The sequence below is a fragment of the Lissotriton helveticus genome, chromosome 5_1 (assembly GCF_964261635.1).
Source record: "Lissotriton helveticus chromosome 5_1, aLisHel1.1, whole genome shotgun sequence".
In the NCBI taxonomy this organism is placed as follows: domain Eukaryota; kingdom Metazoa; phylum Chordata; class Amphibia; order Caudata; family Salamandridae; genus Lissotriton; species Lissotriton helveticus.
This window is the reverse complement of record NC_136065.1, coordinates 760,374,924-760,398,760: the sequence shown is the minus strand read 5'-3', so window position 1 is coordinate 760,398,760 and position 23,837 is coordinate 760,374,924. Positions and strand designations below refer to the sequence as shown.

At 42.3% G+C, this 23,837-nt stretch overlaps 1 protein-coding gene across 2 annotated transcripts in view; it reads right to left on the bottom strand.

Annotated features, from left to right (window-relative positions):
- Positions 1-23,837, bottom strand: part of USP54 (ubiquitin specific peptidase 54) — a 2,015,813-nt gene that overhangs the window by 1,543,718 nt on the left and 448,258 nt on the right. For both annotated transcript variants that reach the window (XM_078643238.1, XM_078643239.1), the window contains exon 5: positions 1,171-1,284. In XM_078643238.1, coding sequence (XP_078499364.1) covers positions 1,171-1,284 — 114 coding nt within the window. The remainder of the gene's footprint in view (positions 1-1,170; positions 1,285-23,837) is intronic.

The following is a 23,837-nucleotide window of genomic DNA, read 5'->3' as shown; positions in this document are numbered from 1 at the left end:
AGGAAGCTCCCAGGTCCCCCCCGAAGGCCACCCTCAGAAATTTTTGGTGAGGTCACCTGCTCTTCACTGACCTCAGTGTGCTATTGCCTATTTGTGCCGGCAGAATTAGCAGTGGGGTTCAACTTCTCCCTAGGTTCCTCACAATGGGTAAATGACGACCAGCCCAGTCTTTACGGCCTCCTCACAAGTCTCAGTGCACTCCGCAATACAATTAGTAGGGCGAGATCTCCACCAAGACCCAGGAGTCGAAGATCCTCTAGACCATGATCGACCATATGAGCGGCGTGATGTGCTGCCACTGTGTGCCCAGCACCCCAATACCGCAATGGCCGTGATGGTCATTCCACCGCCACCACAGGACCTCCTGTGCATTTCTGGTGCAGGCGCAGTCGGCCGATGCAGCTTGTTCCGGCTAGGGCAACCGAGGAGGCACTCTGATGTGTCTTGTGGAGCTGGTCCCACCAGTCATTAGGGTGTGTTCGTGCCGCAATGACCCGGACTCAGGATTAACCAGCTGATGTCCCGAGCCACGCCGCCTGGAACAGCAAATAACAGCGGCGGCTCCCTCTGATAAGGGAGCCATGAGCACATTGATTTCCTGCCTGAGTCCCTACAATCGTTCATAGGATTGCCAATGGCCACAAAGTTGCGATTCTGATCCTACAGGGGCTGGGGGGGGCAGGGGCAGAATTCGCCAACAGGATAAGGTATGGATGTTAGGGGATTAACTCAGGGCACCCGAATTGGGACTCTAGCCGCCTGCAACCATCTTGCTCATTGGTCAGGCCACAACCCCATTTCAATGCTATCTCAATAGTTTATTATTATGGAATATTAGGGTACTTAGGTGTTGGAACAAGGTGATAAGTAGGTTATTGCCAGTTCTCTAGCAGGATTTGGCACAAGAAAAGAACAGGCAGACTTCTATTAGCCATGACATGGAACCCATAAAAGAAGCTTTTATTACAGAGCCCTACTATGGAGTGTTCTACCTATTTATAATAGGTTTCTAAATTCAGACATCCTTCAGCTACTCTGTCTAGATGTCTGCGACCAAACTGTTACAGATCTATCAGAGTCAAGGATCTACATTATTGTTCCACACAGGATCCCCACCTTCACCCTCTCCCCATGTTTCACCCATGTACTGCAACTTCGCAAAACTCTTACCTGCTCAAACAAGGTCATTGCAAACTTCTGGTGAGAAATGCAATGCGGTGCAGTGCAGATATCATCCTTTGACTCATCAGCAATATGGAAGTGAATTCTGATGAGAAGGTTTTCCTGAATAAAAAAAGAAAATTTAAATCAGGATAAAAACTGCAAATAACCTTGCATACACGCCTAGTCTTGTGCATTGAGAAGTAAACCTCTTCATTACAAAAAAATGAAAAAATATTTCTGAGTGTAACATTTACAGTTGTATCAACTTTCTTCATCCTTAGCGTTGAGGAAATGCTGTACATTTATACAATGTGCATTATCCCGCTTGGAACTCTGAAGCATTCCACTAATTCCTCCGCATCCAGACAGGTGACTGAATCTACCTAGAACCACCAGATTCTTGTAACAAGAGACTTACTAGACATTTGTATCTCTGTTGCTAGAGGGCCCCTGGAATACATGGCGTTCACAGATGCACCGGGATTGTACAATGTAGATGTGAGTGCACATATTTTAAAATCTAAATTGTGATTCATTTATACAAATTTAATTGAGCAATTCATGTAAATCGATTGATTAATATTTGTTCTCATCAACTGCATGACTGTAGCAGTCAACACCAAAGTGTGTCTCACTGAGAGGAATGTGGAATCCCCCAAACCAAGTATTCACTATGTAGTGCCAAGGGAATCTCTCCTTTTAGTTGAGCTCCGAGTTCAGAAAAGCTGAATTTCAGGCATAACTGAAGAAGTGACCGTCATCAGGAAAGCTTGCAAATAATTATTTTGTTAGCATTATTAAGTTAGACATTTATTGCATTATACATTTATATTTCTTCAAACAACCCAGTATACCTTCCCTTGCAGTATGTCAATATTTGCAGCCTATTGAAAAGATCATCCTACTACTAGATACATGCAAAAACAGAGCATTTCAAGGCTTCCTCAGGGTGATGATATGGGCTGGAACCTCAGAACTCATACATACAAAATAACGCTAAGGACATTGTCTAGTCAATGTTTTTACTTTTAAAACGGAAAATGCACCTTAACATGGGCAGAACTACCAAGTATAGTGTCACAAATATATACAGAATCTGCAGTTGTCAAGATAGCATAACAAACAGTGAACATAGTAACAATGGGAACATTATTTTAAAATCCCTCCTTAACAGTGCTTGGCAGATAACCAATCAAAAGGGTAGGCCTACATTTAACTTATACCCCAAAACTACTCCAAATTGCTTGGCTAAATCCTTAAGCGCACTGAATGCAGATGGAACGTCAGATGTTATGACAACTATATCGTCCGCATAAGCTAAAATATTATACATCGTATTGCCTGCTCTTATCGGTACTATACACTGATTGCACTCTATTTTACTCAAAAATGGGTCAATAAACAGGGCAAACAGCAAGGGTGAACAAGGACACCCTTGCCGCGTGCCCCTACTGATGGAGAAAGAGCTAGTCTGTTGACCAGAAATACGAAGTGAGGCTTTTTGAGAGGAGTACATCGCACAGATCGCCTGTACAAATTCAGTAGGAAATCCCTTCCATTTGAGTACGGCCCACAGGAACCCCCAGGAGACCCTGTCGAACGCCTTCTTGGCGTCCAACAGGATCACCCCGAGGGGAGAAGCTGTGACCCGTGCCCAATCTAATAACGCGATAATACGCCTAACATGGTCCGCAGTATCCCGCCCCAGAATAAATCTGTGCTGGTGCAGAGAAACCAAAGGAGTAATTACTTGGGCTAACCTGGCTGCCATAATTTTTTAATACATTTTAGAATCACTATTTATTAGTGAGATCGGTCGAAAAGATGACGGGAGTAGCTCAGGTTTGCCCTTTTTAAAAAAAAAAAAACTATGTAGTATCTCGCCATGATTCGGGCCCTATGCCCCTCTGCGCAGCTCTAAGTACCTGAAGCAAATCTTGCCGAATCTCCCCTAAAAATGCCTTATAAACTTCAAGTGGAACTGCATCAGGACCACAGGCCTTACCATTCGCTAAAGACTTTACCGCGAGCTCCACCTCATCCCATTGAATAGGAGCTATCAAAAATTCACACTGCTCCTGAGACAGCTTAGGAGTATCAATCCCTACTAAGAAGTCCTCTGCTGGTATTTCTATATCCGGTCTAAAAGTATCCTCACTATATAAAGTAGTGTAGTAATTCAAAAACACTTCATTAATACCCTCCTGAGTGTCGTGTACTATTCCCCTTTGATCTTGATTTTTTATAACCCGACTCTGTATGCTTCGCTGGTGGAGTCTCTTGGCAAGAACCCAACCAGAGTTCTCCCCGAACTCAAACATCTCTGTGCGATATTGTAGATACTTCGTGGCCAGATCCTGTCCAAAGGACTCCAGCAGCCTAGCTTTCAAAATTGCTACCTCCTGTTGACTAGACTCTATATCATGACCATCCTTGATTTTGGAAGCAAGCTCTATTTCCGCATCCCTTAACTCTTTTATACGGCTCTTAATCTGCTCTTGCTCTATCTTCCACCTATATGAAGAAAAACGCAGGTGGTTCAGACTCCCGATATGCCATTATCAGATGCCCCAGTGGTCACAGAAGCCACGTATTTAGGGGTACGCATAACTGCCGCAGTTGATACCATTCCGGATTTAAACATTCTTCCGGTGATAGATGCGGTGAATACTAAATTAGAGCTACTTAATTACTTGCATCTTTCTCTTTATGGACGATGTAGTGTACTTAACATGTTAGTACCCCCTAAGTTTTTATATTTATTTAGGACTATCCCTTTATTATTGTCTCAAAGTAGTCTGATTAAGGCAGATAGGGTCTGCTATAGGTTTCTGTGGGGCAGCTAAGTGGATGAGCCTTCCACGTGATCGTGGGGGCTGGTCTGTCCCAAACTTCTTTTTTTTAATATTGGGCAGCGATGGCTCAATCAATGGGAGTGTTAAAACTCGGAGATAAAGCTGTGGTACCAATATGTAATCGTCCTACTATTTTTGAGATAGGTTTGGGTGCGGCGGCTAAGGGTATTCTGGTGGAGGTTTTGGAACCTAGTTGCTATAAAAGAACTAGATTCATGGTCATCATCGCCGCATTCACAATTTGGCAGAAAATAAGGCGGAAATTAGTTGTCCCAAATCTCAATATATATACTCCTTTTAAAGCCGCTCGACTTCTGCCTGGAATTTTCCAAGACCAAACTATGCTTAGATGGCAAATGCAGGGGGTGCGGGCGTTAGGCGATCTGGTTGGGGATGGGCAAGTGTTACCATTTGTTGTTATAAAGGACAAATTTCAGTTGTTATCACAGGATTTTTTTAAATATTTACAGATTCAAAGTTTTTTTTACTAACATTTGAAGGTTACACCTGGTATGTTAGATAAAGTGCCTATCATAGAATTGATCCAAAAAAGAAGTAGAATAGGAATGTTCTGTCAGTATATATTGTCTGTTCTTCCTGACGATTTATCAGCTCAAAGTGCCAAATGGGAAGGTAAGCTCGGAAAGACAGGCATTGATTTAACACCAGTGTTAGAGCTTGCAAGTGAGGTCATTGTGTTGGGTACACTTAGAACTCAAAGCTATATGACAATGCTGGATTTATATTATACACCTGCAAAAATTTCAAAATGGGGTAGTAGAAAGGGAGACTCTTGTGCAAGATGTGGGCTTTTCGCGGCTGACGCTATTCATATGTTTTATTCTTGTCCTTCCCTCATTCGTTTTTTAGAAGATATTGAGTGCTTTATCAATACTACACTTAAGATTAGGTGCACTCTGACCCCAGCATTAGTGATATTTGGGTTTGATGTCTGCAATAATGAAGATGGTAGGAATACGCGATATGTATCAGCTTTTTTGTTTATAGCTATGTCACAGGTTCGGCTGTGTATAACGTCCCAATGGCTGTCCTCTGAAGCTCCTACTTTCTCGAATTGGAGAGCTAGATTGTTAGCTATTCACAGGCTTGAATTTTTAGTTTTTTCTTGTAAAGGGTTGAGGAGGAGACAAAAGGCATCTAAGATCTGGGCACCGATTGCAGAATGGATTAACTGAAATGATAGGGAGTTATTTTCTTTGTTTTTTCTAAGTGTCTTCCTTGTCTTGTTTTTGGTTATTGGACTAACTTTCTTTTTAAATACTAATGAATTTATAATGTATGTCGCAATGAATGTAAATGTACCTCTCTTTTTTTGAATTAATGCCATTTCTGCACTGTATGGTTGGAAATCAGTCAATAATTTTTTTTTTTTAAAAGGGTAGGCCTATATAGTTTGTCAACTCAACACCCAATCATAAATTAAGTTCTCCTGCCTATATCAAAACATGAGGTATGTTACAAAAACCTATTGAGTTTACAGTAACTTTATTTGCCATCCAGTATCACAAACCAAACCTATTGGCTTTTGCCTATTTCCATGTTTACATTGAAGAACAATAATTAGCAAAATGTACTAAATATATACTTTTAATTAAAAATTATAACAATATCAACACACCAACATGTAGAGATATTTCTGTCATTTACATGGGTTATAAAGAACAAGTTACTTACCTTCTGCAACACTTTTTCTTGTGGATACTCTATCTAACCGCAGCTTGTGAATAATTCCTGGGTGTCCAACTGGATTCAAAAACTCTCAGCAGTTCTTTTGTGCGCCATTAGGTGGCATCATGCGACTTTGTGATGACATTGCTCCTTTCCTAAAGTGATGAGTGGAGCTGCATAAACCTCAACCAATGAGCACTGACGACACTTGCTTCCTAAGCCATCAGATGCAGAGTCCATAGGAAGAATAGTAAGAAAAGTGTGCTGATCTATAGATTGGGAACGTTTTCAATGGAAACAGATTCCAGGTCACAAAACAGGGATGTGGGAGGGTTGCTGAAAAATCTGCAGTTATCTACCAGGAAGACAGTTACAGAAGGCCTCTAGCTTGTTCTTCTGATGGATATTTGTCACTTCAGAGTCCTCGCCTTGTGAATAGATACCAAAGCAGTAAATCACCAGGTGGCGGATTTGTGAGCAGACTCGGACCAAAACTGAGCTGGCAAAACTACCTTCTGACATCTTTATTTTCTTTAAATAGACTTTATTTGGATTAAACAATAATCCATAAAAGCATACAAACAGATCAAACATTACTTCCATAAAATGCAACAAAAAAACAAATGCAATTCATCAATTTCCCACAAAAACACTGTCACTTCCATAAAATCATAAAAATCATATAAACATCAATCTTATAAAACATTCTAAAAAACAGATAAAATTATCCAACACGTGACACTAATATCCCGGGCACTCCTCCAAGTCAACATTATGGTAACGTTTGTTGTGCTAAATTATTATTGCCCTAAAAGAAACCCATCCCTATGGTACACAAAGTGAATAAACTAATATTTTCCTTGACTTTATCACCAATTACCGATTAAAACCAGGGAGTCTCAGCCTTCAAAGGGGGGAGTGTTTTTTTCTCAATCTCAACGCACTTGACAAAAAGCAGGCCACACTTAAATGAACTACATGAGACTGCAGTATCTGTAAGTAAATCAGAGCGGGTTTGACCTGGAAAAACCCTTTACCTCCGAGTAATGGTAGAATATAATGCTGCCTTAGAGTACTATACTGATCACAAAAAAAGAGGAAATGGATTGCATCTTATATTAAACCATTATCACACACACCCTGTACTATCCACACTATGGTGGCCCCCGGGTTTAGGTAAGAGCCAATGCAAAAGGTTTAATCTAAATCGTGTTAATAGAAAACGATGATGGGGTGAGGACACCGCCCACAAATAAATCTCCATACTTGGGGCTGGTTTTCAAAATAGTATAAACACTCACAGTACATATTTTCAGTTTCCTTACTTCTCTTTCAAGTTTAGCTCTTGCAATAAAATGTTTTTTGATCTAGGGCAGGTCTATTTTCTAAATTTGTTCAGGAGACTTTGATGTATTGCAACCACGGTATGGTGGAGCCTTTATCCAAGGCAATCTTTTATAATTCTCTGGTTCACCTCCAAGTCAGATCCTGCCCATATTTAGACCCACTTCACTATAGGGGAAAGGGCTAACTTATCTGATAAAATCAAGACCCACTTCTTCATGCATAATAACATTGGATACTGATTGTGGGAGAGATAGCAGCCTTCCACTAATTGTATCACACCACAATCCGTATAGCCCCATATATCACTACTATATCTAGCAATTGACAGGCACTTGAACTGATACATTTTCAGCAATGTCTCATTCAGTCTCGCCCCCGTCTACTCCCAAAGTGAAACACAGGATCAAGCCATCACATTTTGTTCGATCTTTGTTTGGGGCACCCATGTTCCTCTCTCATCAATAATGACCCCTAGATATGGAAACGTTACTAATCCGGTTAACTCCTGTTTGCCCCAAAAGAGTTTCTTCTGAGACTTATTCAACTGACTTGGAAGAAAACCGAGCAAGCAAAATGACCTTCCTGACATACCTGACAGTTGCGGCAGTAGTGATTCATAAACATGTGTACTGAAGTCCACGTGGCTGCCTGACAGATGTTCAGGACAGACACTCTGTATGCTAACGCAGTGGTAGAAACTCTGTGTCTGATGGAATTAGACCACAACCCTACTGGTGTCTGGATTTCGTCACTGCACTTAAAGAAAACAATGGTTGGGGAGTGAAGAGGTAGTGCTCAGCAAGAGTACTCAGGTGGATGCATCCTCCACCATGCAATGGTTTAAGAAAACAAAGAGATCCACCTCTAAGAGGTAAAGGGGAGAGTGTATGTCTAAAAGTCAAGGCATACACTGTGTATATTAAAATACCCCTCACACACCAAAAGGGCCCTTGGTCTCATGCTTCATCATCGGGGTCTTCCCGCCCCGCTGCGGGACGGGGCGTGCTACGACTAGCGACTACGCTGGAGCACTTAATTATTGTAGTGCTATGTGAGGTGCATTTGTAGTGAGTGAAAAGGGTCAGAGGTGAGTGAAAAGTGTGAAATTAAAAAGTGCCTGGCCTTTGCGACTAGACAAACTTTATTTGGTCTTAGGCTGGTACTGTTAAAAGGGGTGGTTCGGAGACCTCAGGCTAATAATGTGCTGATTCTCTTGGAAAAGTCAACATGTTTCGAAGCTCAGGGCTTCTTCGTCAGGACTGAGTATGATCCCTCTGTCACTCACTATGTTGCTATCAATATGTGATTATGTACAAAAGTGTTTTAAAATAAGATACCTAATTGGTACTGTTTTGATTCTAAAGCTCTATCAGTGTTTCTGAAAATAAGCCTGCAAAGAAAAGACCACAGTTACTTCACGGGCGCTTCCCAATGCGCCAGGGCAGATCACCTGTGAGAGGGGAAAAAGGTGATGCATAGTGATCATAGTGAACATAGTATTCTACAGTTAAACCACGGTGCTGTGACCTGTACTGTAAATGGAAGTTTGACAAGACACAACAAACATACATAAAACGTAAATCACACACTCTATAACGTGAAATTCGGGAGTGAGTTGTTTAAAGCTGAAAAAGTACATACTAGAAATGTAAGGAGTCAGTGCTCCATGAGCCTTCTTGTCAGGTCGAGAGGTAATCTGATACTGTCATCTGTTTAGCATAAAAAGAAGAGACCGAGAAACGCCTTGGTTCAATAGGTTTCCTGTAAAGGAATGAGCTGTGTGTAGCTCTCGTGCTCGGAGAAAAAAAAACATAGGTTCCCTCCTGAGATGGCTATGCCGTACTTACATACAGTTGTGAAGTCCTCACTGCCTCTCTCGCCATCCCGCGGCTCCGTGGTGGTAAACAGAGAGGCGGGGTAGAGTATTTATACAAATTAATTGGGCTCAAGTGGTCAGAAAACGAGTACACCTGGCGACTCGCCATGATGGTAGTGAGAAACGATAGAGTGTTCTCTTGTTCATTAGGGAAGCCAGAAGTGGCGCCCGATCTGTGCAGAGACGCTGGAGTGCTCATATGTTGTGTGCAGAGGCCGGAAGAAGGAGCAGGATGAATCGAAAAGTGTAAGGAGGCTAGTGCGCTGACCTGAAAAGGAGTCTAGCAGTTTGCTAGAGAGAAATCCGCAGAGTGCGTGTTCATGTGGCCGCTTATAGTTCAGCTGATGGTACCATCCAGTATTGCTATTCTGTTGTGGGAACAGCAAAATACCTGGGGTGGGCATGGTCCATCAGACGGAGGGCTATCTCTTCTAATGTATATTGATTATTGAGTAAATGTGTATTTAACCGTTTTTATTCCTTCCTTGTCAAAGCTTGCACAACGGTTTTTATTATTGAATGTATAAGAGGGTCAATTTTATGTTTTGTATTTTCCAAATGTATGCTGTGCTTTTATGAGTATATTGCTCATATAAAGCTTTGAAAGCTATTTGCAGATCTTTAGACGGGGCAGTCAAGTGATGCGCAAAAATGAGAAACAAAAGGAGAGTGGTTTATATGTACATGAATATTTCTCATTACGCACAGAAAGTATTACGGTGAATCTATTGGGTGAACAGAAAGTCATTAGTAGGTAGATATATCCTATTATAAGATTCATGATATCTATATATATATTCACTGAAAAAACCATAGGTTTCAGGCCTTATATAGTTAGGAATCAGCATTTAAAAAACCTTTGAAATTCACTGAAAAAACCATAGGTTTCAGGCCTTATATAGTTAGGAATTAGCATTTAAAAAAAGTCAGTGATGTCATTTGAGATGTCATCAGTGATGTCACTGACCATGTCATGAATGATCTAATATGTGACATCATCAGCAGTGGATTGCGGGTGCGCGAAATATAGTTAGTACAACTAACTATATAGGAGCAATTTCATTGGTTTTGTAGGAGTAACATGTCCAGCTAACTATAACACCACTAAAACTTATAGTTTTTTGAGTGAATTTCAAAGGTTTTTTAAAAACTAATTCCTAACTATATAACTCCTGAAACCTATGTTTCTTCAGTGAATTTCAAAGGTTTTTTTAAATGCTAATTCCTAACTATATAAGGCCTGAAACCTATGGTTTTTTCAGAGAATTTCAAAGGTTTTTTAAATGCTGATTCCTAACTATACAAGGCCTGAAACCTATGGTTTTTTCAGTGTTTTAAAAAAAAAAATTGATTGGTTAACTGGCTTATTAAGTGTATCTTAGTGAATACATATATTAGCGAGTAATGTTTAAATATTTAAATATATGCATGAGTGATGTAATATGTGACGTCATCAGCAGTGCATTGCAGACGTGCAAGTTATAGTGAGTCCAACTAACTATAACGTGGGAATTTCAATGGTTTTATGCGAGTAAAATTTCCAGCTAACTATAACTGGTGTGAAACCTATGTTTTTTTCGATGAATTTCAAAGGTTTTTTAAATGCTAATTCCTAACTATAACTGGTGTGTAACCTATGGTTTTTTCAGTGAATATATATATATATAAAATTTCTATGGCAGAATGAAATCCCTCATTTTGTTCCTTTTCAAATTAAATGTATTAAGTGTTACCACTTTATTCCAATCAGACTTCAGGTGTGCCATACTTTTGTCATAAGTAAGACTGTTAGCGCTCTAGTTGTTCTTTAGAACACTCTGGGACATTCTGCCATTGGGCTATAGTTGGGCTACATCTGGCTGATATTTGGGCTACATTTGTTTTTTTTGTCTCTGGTGGCCATCTTTGGGCTACATTGGGCTACATTTGGCTACATTGGGCTACATTTGGGCTCTAACATATATATAGCCCAATGTAGCCCAATATATATTTTTTCAAAGTTAATTTTCGTAAAAACCACTGGAGCACATATCTTGAGACATAGCAAAGGCACATCGGGCTACCAGTCCCTACAATTTTGCCAAGTTTGGTGGAAAACCATTCAGCCGTTCGGGCTAAAAGTGAGTCCAACCGCCCTATGGAAATTAACATGGGGAAAACACGTTTTGGGACCCCCTTTTATCTCGGCCCCCGCTTGACGAATCCCCCCCAAATTTTCAGGGAAGGAGCGGAGCGCCGCGAGGCAAAGTTAAGGAAAATTTCAGGAAGATTCCTCAACCGGCGCCAAAGTTATTCCCAATAGAATGTTGCGATCTCCCTATGGAAAACAATCCTAACTATATATACCTACTGGTTATCGCCAGTAGGTAATATCTATATATATATATATTCACTGAAAAAACCATAGGTTATAGACCATATATAGGTAGGAATTAGCATTTACAAAACCTTGAAAATTCACTGAAAAAACCATAGGTTATAGACCATATATAGTTAGGAATTAGCATTTAAAAAACCTTATTTTACTCACACAAAACCATTGAAATTCCATATATAGTTAGTTGCACTAACTATATATCGCGCACCCGCAATCCACTGCTGATGATGTCACATATTACATCATTCATGACATGGTCAGTGACATCACTGATGACATCACTGATGACATCTCAAATGACATCACTGATGACATCACTGATAACATCCAGTGATTTTATGTTTCTGTAAAGTTTAAATATGTCTTACATATTGAAGAATGAGTGAATGTATAAGTGTCTGGACGAAGGATTTAGTAGGTGCATGACTGACTGTATGAGTGAGTGATTAAATGTGTCTCACTGAGTGCATGGGTTAGTGACTAAACTGTCTTAATTTGTGCATCATTATGTCTGTTGTTCTGTAAACTGCTGCATGTGTTGATCAGTAGCTATATGAGTAACTATATGGGTTATTGATTGATTGTCCAAGTATTTGTATGGGAGACTGAGTGTGTGTGTGGCTGGCTGGGAGGTGTGTGACTCTGTGCAGATCAATGTGTACTTATATCAATGATTGTATAACAAGGTAAGTATGTGTTAGTATATGTTTGAAAATGTAAGGTGCTCTATGTTTAACTGTATAGACAAGAAAATGGAAGTGTGATTGATTCTTTACAGGACTGACTAGGTGTGTGAGTAACTCCATGGATGAGTGGCAGAGTGTGAGTGTCTGTATAGGTGTATGAGTGCATATGATAGTGTTGTAAAGATGAGTGATTGTATGTATGAATGATTGTATGGGTGAATGAGTGAATGTGTGTGTAGACGTAGGAATCAGTGAGTACATATGTAGTAACTAGTATTGGTGTGTCAATGGTTTCAAAAATTATACTCTGTATTTAACACTGGGTGAAACAGAGGTTATATTAAAATGTGAGGAGATGCATTGTATTGTCACATGAATGATATCATCAGTGATGTGGTCATTGATGTCAAATGAGATGTCATCAGTGATGTCATCAGTGATGTAATTTGAGATGTCATCAGTGATGTCATCAGTGATGTCACTGACCATGTCATGAATGATGTAATATGTGACATCATCAGCAGTGGATTGCGGGTGCGCGATATATAGTTAGTGCAACTAACTATATATGGAATTTCAATGGTTTTGTGTGAGTAAAATAAGGTTTTTTAAATGCTAATTCCTAACTATATATGGTCTATAACCTATGGTTTTTTCAGTGAATTTTCAAGGTTTTGTAAATGCTAATTCCTAACTATATATGGTCTATAACCTATGGTTTTTTCAGTGAATTTCAATGGTTTTTTAATAGCAAATATCATAAGCTGTCGAATGTCAAGTACGTGGTAAGTGAAAACATTTTCGTGTTTATGCACACTGATCTGCTTTGAATGGTGCCCACTCCCCCTCATTTCTATTAGGAGTACTCTCTCTTTGCACATAGTGAAGGGTAGTTAACGCAGGCCTTTGCCCCCGTTGTAATACGTCGTGCCTGCTTCTCTCTCCATTTGATTGATTGTTATCCAAGTATTTACTGTTTTAGAATTGGTTCTCTTTGGTTCATTCTCTATTTACAAACAAACACAGAGTCGCAATACTCTGTTTAGTCTTTGCAGATAACGAAAAATCGTGTAAAAAAAAAAGAAAAGGAATCGAGCAAAATCAGTAGGCCACTAATGGGATCTCTTTTTGACCTCGCTAAAATAGAAACATTAGGAACAACCCCTCATGACAAATACAAAACTAGTGAAATGAACTGAACTCCACACAATGATGGCTGCAAAACAGCTGGGCTCCGCCACCCACCCCGCCCAAAATAACGATAAAGAGCGGCTGCCATGATTGGTTGCGGAATGGCCACGACGGAGCTACGAAATGGTACTGCTCTCATGCTAACCCCAGCTTCAGTCTGAAACATCCAGAAACACTGTAGACTACCAATTCGATCAGTTCCGGTAGCGCCCCAATGTAACCCGGTAGAGAAGAACTAGCCCTCCCCTCTTTGACTGATGGTTCTTGTTGCCTGTCCCTTCTGTTGTCATTTAACAGAACTATTTAGCCTGCTGAAAGGGGTTGTTTTCCGACCGCTGTTTGGTGGAGACATTTTGACTATATTCTGTACCTGCGTTGTCGCGTAATGCGTCATATGACGCGCCGCGTTAGCGCATCCGGAAGTCATCCGGGGCGCGCAGCGCGTAACGTAAGCATAACAAGTCATGTGACTTGTTAATAAAACTTTTCATTGGTTCATTTTACTTTTCTTATTCTAATGATGAAAGGCTTGGTCATATGACCTAAAAATTACGCTTTTTATTACTTCCGAACATTATTTTTTCTTAAATATATGTTATAATGTTCCAGGCTAATGTACTTTCCCGGAAAATTTACAACTGTCCTGCAAGTAAAATATATTCTTTTTTCGAGAAAAAGAGCGTTTCTTCGTCCCATGACGGAGCCGTTGAGCAAAAGAGGGTCGACCTGCTGTCTTAGTCGCCGATACGCCTGAATATGAGATTCTTATCGATCACTTTATGTTGCAGGAATAGAAAACACAACAGCCCTTGACCATTTATCTTTACTGCGTTCCTTCGTATTATACCTTTTACCCTTCATGTAATTGGTCTGCTTTATTTCACTTGCCTTTTAATGATTCTAAAACAGTGACTATTATTAAAAACTTTACCAATGTATATACTACTACCATATTTTCTTTTAAAAACCTTTATTGTGAAAATTTCATTATACAAATACGAGCCTATAACCACGTGGGCCGGCCACGGAGCAAACTGTAATCGTATATGATGAGTAGACATTTACACTGTAGAGGAACGTAACGGGCGGGCCATTAGGTTGCAAGAACTAAGGTGTCTAACAGTTACGGAATCGGTGGACGTACATTTTATAATTAAAATACGACAGGGCCAGTTACAATAAAATTATCTAGATATACATTTGTGGGCAAGTACCATGGGTGACGTTAATTCGAACTTTCAATAGTACAGTAATCACTAACACATCAGAACTTAATATCAATAGGGATGTCGAAATATTCAATAAATTCTCGTCCCCGCCCGCCATGTGCTTCAAAACTGCATACGTATCTCGTGATTTCAAGGTTCTGCAACCAGTACACAACAAGGAGTTACGAGTCCCATTTATTCCGGCGCCATTTTGGGCGAGGACGGGCAGGTCCAGGATATAGTCAAAATGTCTCTACCAACCATCGACTATGATGATGTTCATATGCTGTATTTATTAGAGTAACACTCATCTGTCCACATGAAATTAATTTGCCACAATCTAAACATGTCATTTTAATCTTTCCAAAGTTCTTCTAAATATTTGGGACCGTTTCCCTTGCCTCTGATGCTGTCAGTGCCACTTCTTTGATGAATGTACTAGCAGGTCAGGGGTTCTCCTCTAAATCTCTCTTTTATGCAGCACTATAATTAATTGGTGCCACCTCTCCATATGACGATGCATGGTATAGTTACCATAACTATATATTTTTTCGGTTCCTCTGGAGAGTTCATCGTGGCAGATGAAGCGTGTAACGTACCGGGCATTTACCTTTTTTTGCATGTACAGGAAAGGAAAAAAAAATCGAGCGTCCGAGTTCTAAGGTGTCCCAGGGCCATTTTAGTGGACCAGGCCCAAATCCAAAGAACAGGCCGCCATTTTGAGAGTCCTGTTGCAGCCGCCTGTCGCTGTAGCATCAAGAGCAGCCGAAACTCAGCTGAATGGCAACTGAAACGGTAAAGGGGCGCCCCACTACAGCAGACGAGCCTCCACCTAGGAAGGCCCGTTCACGCCGCCTCCCCCCCCCCTTCGGGCACCCCACGCCGTTATTCGGAGCAGTATTGTAGGATGGCCACACCAGTGGACATCACCTCGGTGGTAACCGAATCTCAACGCCTTGTGGTGTCTTCTATTCAGAAAACATTGTTATGCTGCCTTCGACCTATTCGCCGCAAGTGCGCACGCAACTCAGCTGCATAGCTTGCTAGACACCACCTCGGTGCTATCCGGATCTTGGAATCTCAGCGCCTTTTGATGTCTTCTCTTCAGAAAATATTGTTGCGCTGCCTTTGGCCCCATTCGCACATCGGTCCGCTACTGACGCCATCTCACAGGCTAATGGGGCGCCCCACGCCGAGTTTCAGCATTGTAGGATGACCACACCAGTACAGCAACTTGCTAGACATCACCTCGGTGCCATCCGGATCTCGGCGCCCCACTGCAGATGAAGTGCCTCTCAACTATGAAACCACCACGGTGACATCCGGATCTTGGCGCGTTGTGCTGCCTTCGGCCTATTCGCACATCGGTCCGCTACTGACGCCATCTCACAGGCTAATGGGGCGCCCCACGCCGAGTTTCAGCATTGTAGGATGACCACACCAGTACAGCAACTTGCTAGACATCACCTCGGTGCCATCCGGATCTCGGCGCCCCACTGCAGATGAAGTGCCTCTCAACTATGAAACCACCACGGTGACATCCGGATCTTGGCGCGTTGTGCTGCCTTCGGCCTATTCGCACATCGGTCCGCTACTGACGCCATCTCACAGACTAATGGGGCGCCCCACGCCGAGTTTCAGCATTGTAGGATGACCACACCAGTGCACCTTACTAGACACCACCTCGGTGCCATCCGGATCTTGGCATCTCAGCGCCTTGTGGTGTCTTCTATTCAGAAAATATTCTTGCGCTACCTTTGCCCCATTCACACATCGGTCCGCTACTGACGCCATCTCACAGGCTAATAGGGCGCCCCACGCCGAGTTTCAGCATTGTAGAATGACCACACCAGTACAGCAACTTGCTAGACATCACCTCGGTGCCATCCGGATCTCGGCGCCCCACTGCAGATGAAGTGCCTCTCAACTATGAAACCACCACGGTGACATCCGGATCTTGGCGCCTTGTGCTGGTTCCGGCCTATTCACACATCGGTCCGCTACTGACGCCATCTCACAGGCTAATGGGGCGCCCCACGCCGAGTTTCAGCATTGTAGGATGACCACACCAGTACAGCAACTTGCTAGACATCACCTCGGTGCCATCCGGATCTTGGCATCTCAACGCCTAGTGGTATCTTCCATACAGAAAATATTGTTGCGCTGCCTTTGGCCCCATTCGCACATCGGTCCGCAACTGACACCATCTCACAGGCCAACAGGGCGCCCCACGCCGACTTTTACCATTGTAGGATGGCCACACCAGTACAGCAACTTGCTAGACATCACCTCGGTGCCATCCGGATCTTGGCATCTCAGCGCCTTATGGTGTCAGTCAGAAAATATTGTTGCGCTGCCTTTGGCCCCATTCGCACATCAGTCCGCTACTGACACCATCTCACAGGCCAACAGGGCGCCCCACGCCGACTTTTACCATTGTAGGATGGCCACACCAGTGCCACAACTTGCTAGACACCACCTCGGTGCCATCCGGATCTTGGCATCTCAGCGCCTTGTGGTGTCTTCTATTCCGAAAATATTGTTGCGCTGCCTTTGGCCCCATTCGCACATCGGTCCGCTACTGCCGCCATCTCACAGGCCAACGGGGCGCCCCACGCCGACTTTCAACATTGTAGGATGGCCACACCAGTGCGGCAACTTACTAGACACCACCTCGGTGCCATCCGGATCTTGGCGCGTTGTGCTGCCTTCGGCCTATTCGCACATCGGTCCGCTACTGACGCAAACTCACAGGCCAACGGGGCGCCCCACGCCGACTTTCAGCATTGTAGGATGGCCACACCAGTGCTGCAACTTGCTGGACACCACCTCGGTGCCATCCGGATCTTGGCGCGTTGTATTGCCTTCGGCCTATTCGCACATCGGTCCGCTACTGACGCCGCCTCACGTGCCAACGTATTTTCTCCGCATTTTATACCCTATGCCGCATAACAGGTCATGTGACTTGTTTATAAAACTTTTCATTGGTTCATTTTACTTTTGGTTTCCTAATGATGGAAGGCTTGATCATATGACCTAAAAACAACACTTTTCATTGGATGAAAACTTTTTTTTTTTCCCAAACGATGAAAGCCCCACCTTGTTTCTGGATGTTTCAGACTGAAGCTGGCGTCAGCATGAGAGCACCACCATCTCGTAGCTCCGTCGTGGTCATTCCGCGAGCAATCATGGCAACCGCTCCCCACCAGAAGCCTACAGGAGTCGGGGGCCCCCAAAACTTTTGATGAATCCTCAAGGCGGAGGGGACGCTTTCGAGAATGGGGTCCAAGACCTAGCAGACAAGCGTCCGATTTCCAAGGTGTCCCAGGGCCATTTCAGTGGACCAGGCCCAAAAAGGAAACAGCCTGCCGCCATTTTGAGAGTCCTGTGACAGCCGCCTATCGCTGCACCGCAAGAGTGGGCGCAACTCAGCTGAATTGCGGCTTTTGACACAGTGGACCAAAAACGGACGGAATGGCAACTGAAACGGTAAAGGGGCGCCCCACTACAACAGATGACACTCCACCTGGAGAGGCCCGTTCACGCCGCCTCCCCCGGGGCGCCCCACGCCGTTATTCGGAGCAGCATTGTAGGATACCAAAACCAGTGCGGCAACTTACTGGACATCACCTTGGTGCCATCGTTCTGCTGCCTTGGAACTATTCGCACAACAGTTTGCTACTGATGACCCACCCCCCGCGACGCCCCACGCCGGAAATCTGGACGTTGTGCTGCGTTGGGACTATTCGCACAGCCGACCGCTACTTCGTTGTTTTTCCCTAAAAATGTTTATATGTTATTACTGTTTTTGTTTTCTTGTATATATTTATAAGTTATTAAAGTTTTATAATCTTACTACTTTGTCGGAGTGCTATATATTTTTAATGTGACACATAATTGTAAAAACTTTGATGTACAAAGAGTCATCCCTGGAATCTTCCGCTTCAGGCTCGGTCCCCTACCCAATCACAATACAGGATGGTTTTCAGATAATAGGAACGCGTCTGCTGTGACGGATCTCATCGAGTGTGGGCCTTGATCTACTATAACTCCTTTGAAGAGGGGTGATTCTTTACAGCTGGGGCCATAAACTACATCTGCAGGGCTAGCTGATACCCTAGGACCGGCCTGGACAATCGGACACAGAGGAAAAGGAGTGTCAGAGGGTGCGGTAGTGAATAGGGCGAAAGGGAGGTGTCGGGCGGGCACAGGGTGTGATTCTCAGGGAAGAGCAGCGCAGATGGGGGGAGGTTTATTACCCATGCATAAGACAGAGAGCGGGGGTGACCACTGCCTGGGGGAGATGCTTGCGAGGGTGGGGAGCCATGCTAAGGATCGACAGCGTGCACAGAGTGGGTCTGGTCAAGGCATCTAAAATGGCTGCCGTGCACGACAAAAGTGTGGCATTTGAAAAAAGACAAGATGGCGCAGACAATGTTTTTCAACACTTCCTGATTTCCTTCGAATCGAACGTTAACAGACGTTGGGGCATATTACCAAAGTTAAGCGATATTTATCCCTAACGATGCTTAGCAACGATTTTTTTACCGCTAAGCATCGTCAGAAATTATCGCAGATAAACCTTGCTATTATCAAGGTTTATCGCAAATACGATAAAAAACAACCGCAATGCATTAATATCGCTGAAAACTCAGCGATATTCATGCATTACCGAGCTAATGCTCTAAGCCATGTTATCCACCTCCCATTGGATAACATGGCTAAGAACTGCTCAGGGCAGGTGCTAGCTTTTGGAGATATTCGCGCTTATCGCGAATATTTCCAAAAGTTGATAATAGGAGATAGCGATGTTAGCGACTGTTTCCAGTCGCTAACATCTTGGCATGCCCACTTTGCATGTCATTAGTGATAAATATCACTCACATGCAAAGTGGGGCCCAAGATGGTCGCTATCTCCTACTAGCCGTCGCTAACTGGTGTTAGCAACAGCTAGGTAATACAGATATAATTTTATCTCCGCGAAGCGGAGCGCTGTTACAGATATATATCTTGTTTTTGAACGTTAATTTCTCAAAATCCACTGAAGCACATATATTGAGACCTAGCAAAGGCACATCGAGCTACCAGTCCCTACAATTTTGCCAAGTTTCGTACAAATCCATTCAGCCGTTCGATTATTATTATTATTATTTTTTTTGCCCCGCGGGGCCCTTTTAAAACCTCCACATCAAACCTAAGAGGTCAAGGAGGATCTACTATGCCCCCTTATGGTCATTTGCCCCTTCGCTTTGGCCTCCTCTTGTCTCTCGATCCTACCGAGAGACAAGATGGTGGCCCCTTCGGACTGTTTGCAATGTTTACAGACGCCGGAGAACCAATCAGCTTCGCAAACCTCCGTTACGCGAAGCGGAGCGCTGTTACAGATATATATCTTTTTTTGAACGTTAATTTCTCAAAATCCACTGGAGCACATATATTGAGACCTAGCAAAGGCACATCGGGCTACCAGTCCCTAATATTTTACCAAGTTTCGTGCAAATCCATTCAGCCGTTCGATTATTATTATTATTATTTTTTTTTGCCCCGCGGGACCCTTTTAAAACCTCCACATCAAACCTAGGGGGTCAGCGAGGATCTACTATGCCCCCTTATGGTCATTTGCCCCTTCGCTTTGGCCTCCTCTTGTCTCTCGATCCTACCGAGAGACAAGATGGCGGCCGCTACGGACTGTTTGGAATGTTCACAGACGCCGGAGAACCAATCAGCTTCGCTTCACAAAGCTCCGTACCGCGAAAAGTCCGCGAACCGGAGCGCTGCCCGGTCCGCTGTTACAGATAAATATCTTTTTTTGAACGTTAATTTCTCAAAATCCACTGGAGCACATATATTGAGACCTAGCAAAGGCACATCGGGCTACCAGTCCCTACAATTTTGCCAAGTTTCGTGCAAATCCATTCAGCCGTTCGGGCTAAAAGTGAGGCCAACCGCCCTATGGAAAACTCAATGTTAAAAACACGTTTTGGGACCCCCCTTTTTTCTCGGCCCCCCCTTGACGAACCCCCCCAAATTTTCAAGGGCTGCTCAGAAACAAAATGTGCCATTTTCCTGAAAATTTCAGCCAATTCCGTCCACAAACGCCAAAGTTATTAGACATAGAATTTTCAAAAATCCCATAGAGAAAAAATCCTAACTATATATACCTACTGGCGACCGCCAGTAGGTAATATATATATATTCACTGAAAAAACCATAGGTTTCAGGCCTTATATAGTTAGGATAGGAATTAGCATTTAAAAAAAGTCAGTGATGTCATTTGAGATGTCATCAGTGATGTCACTGTCCATGTCATGAATGATCTAATATGTGACATCATCAGCAGTGGATTGCGGGTGCGCGAAATATAGTTAGTACAACTAACTATATAGGAGCAATTTCATTGGTTTTGTATGAGTAAAATGTCCAGCTAACTATAACACCACTAAAACTTATAGTTTTTTGAGTGAATTTCAAAAGTTTTTTAAAAACTAATTCCTAACTATATAACTCCTGAAACCTATGGTTTTTTCAGTGAATTTCAAATGTTTTTTTAAATGCTAATTCCTAACTATATAAGGCCTGAAACCTATGGTTTTTTCAGTGAATTTCAAAGGTTTTTTAAATGCTAATTCCTAACTATATAAAGCCTGAAACCTATGGTTTTTTCAGTGAATTTCAAAGGTTTTTTAAATGCTAATTCCTAACTATATAAGGCCTGAAACCTATGGTTTTTTCAGTGTTTTTAAAAAAAAATTTGATTGGTTAACTGGCTTATTAAGTGTATCTTAGTGAATACATATATTAGCGAGTAATGTTTAAATATTTAAATATATGCATGAGTGATGTAATATGTGACGTCATCAGCAGTGCATTGCAGACGTGCAAGTTATAGTGAGTCCAACTAACTATAACGTGGGAATTTCAATGGTTTTATGCGAGTAAAATTTCCAGCTAACTATAACTGGTGTGAAACCTATGGTTTTTTCGATGAATTTCAAAGGTTTTTTAAATGCTAATTCCTAACTATAACTGGTGTGTAACCTATGGTTTTTTCAGTGAATATATATATATATACAATTTCTATGACAAAATGAAACCCCTCATTTTGTTCCTTTTCAAATTAAATGTATTAAGTGTTACCACTTTATTCCAATCAAGATGACTTCAGGTGTGCCATACTTTTGTCATAAGTAAGACTGTTAGCGCTCTAGTTGTTCTTTAGAACACTCTGGGACATTCTGCCATTGGGCTATAGTTGGGCTACATCTGGCTGATATTTGGGCTACATTTGTTTTTTTTGTCTCTGGTGGCCATCTTTGGGCTACATTGGGCTACATTGGGCTACATTTGGGCTCTAACATATATATAGCCCAATGTAGCCCAATAGATATGTTTTCAAAGTTAATTTTCGTACAAACCACTGGAGCACATATCTTGAGACATAGCAAAGGCACATCGGGCTACCAGTCCCTACAATTTTGCCAAGTTTGGTGGAAAACCATTCAGCCGTTCGTGCTAAAAGTGAGTCCAACCGCCCTATGGAAATTAACATGGGGAAAACACGTTTTGGGACCCCCCTTTTATCTCGGCCCCCTCTTGACGAATCCCCCCCCAAACTTTCAGGGAAGGAGCGGAGCGCCGCGAGGCAAAGTTAAGGAAAATTTCAACCGGCGCCAAAGTTATTCCCAATAGAATGTTGCGATTTCCCTATGGAAAACAATCCTAACTATATATACCTATTGGCTATCGCCAGTAGGTAATATATATTGGGAAAATCGAAAAGTGGTTTTCTCCGGGCACAGCGAACTTTGCATCCTGCAGCAACAAAAAATGACTTGCAACAAACACCCATTGGAGGGTTTCAAATTAATGTCCAACAAAAAAACCACATGTACCAGAAAGCACCACGAGCCATGAGGGGCGGTCCACCGAGGACAAAACTATTAATTAAGGCAACAAACATGTGGTTCTACTTACAAATAAGGAAGCAGTCACGGCGCACCTCTGAGGAAGTTCGAGTTAAGAACGAAACATGTAAGGATTGCCGTTTTGCTGAATAAATGAGGGATCCAAGATTCGCTGGTGATGTGCGGCTGATTCTTTCCTTTTGGAGGGGTTTTTGGGAATATATATATATATATATATATATATATATATATTACCTACTGGCGGTCGCCAGTAGGTATATATAGTTAGGATTTTTTCTCTATGGGATTTTTGAAAATTCTATGTCTAATAACTTTGGCGTTTGTGGACGGAATTGGCTGAAATTTTCAGGAAAATGGCACATTTTGTTTCTGAGCAGCCCTTGAAAATTTGGGGGGGGTTCGTCCAGTGGGGGCCGAGAAAAAAGGGGGGTCCCAAAACGTGTTTTTAACATTGAGTTTTCCATAGGGCGGTTAGCCTCACTTTTAGCCCGAACGGCTGAATGGATTTGCACGAAACTTGGCAAAATTGTAGGGACTGGTAGCCCGATGTGCCTTTTGTAGGTCTCAATATATGTGCTGCAGTGGATTTTGAGAAATTAACGTTCAAAAAAAGATATATATCTGTAAGCGCGGACCAGGCAGCGCCCCGGTTCGCGTACTTGACGCGTAACGGAACTTCGCGTAGCGAAGCTGATTGGCTCTCCGGTGTCTGTCAACATTCTAAACAGTCCGGAGCGGCCGCCATCTTGTCTCTCGGTAGGATCGAGAGACAAGAGGAGGCCAAAACAAAGGGGGAAATAACTATAAGGGGGCATAGTAGATCCTCGCTGACCCCCTAGGTTTAATGTGGAGGTTTTAAAGGGGCCCCGCGAAGCAAAAAAAAAAAAAAATTTTTTTTTGTTTTTTTTCGTGGTTAGCGCCCGGTACGCGAACCGGGAAGCGTTCTGGGGAGCGTACCACAATGAAAAATGAATGATAGACTTTTCAAATGCTGTATGTTAATTGATTGTTGGTTTTGTTGATTATTTTTTATTTTTTTTTATTTTTTAAGCTTTTTTTATTGTGTTTCATAATTTATTAAACTTTCTAACATTTCATTGTCAGAAATTTCATAAATATCATGGAATATAGATTGTAGTCTCTGAGGTTGTAAAATGTCCTCATTTGCAAGGAGGTTATCTACTGCTTGTACACATTGCAGTAGTTCTTGGTCCCAAGTTTCATCCATAAATTCAATCTCATTTGGATCAATGATTTCTGTGTTGGACTCTGGAAGGACAATTTCAAATGAAATGTTTTGTTCACTTTCCATTTTCCCTGAAATTTGCATAAAAAAAAAAAAATATTAGTAGAGGTAGGGCACTGTTGGGATTAATTTTAGATAGGCAGTTTTTAACAGAGAATTTATCTTTGGGCAGTGTATAGTATCAGAGTGGAAGTAGGAATATAAAAAAGTGTATCTAAATTTATAAGTACTACAGAGGGATAGTATATAACTAACAGAAAAAGTTTGCCATAT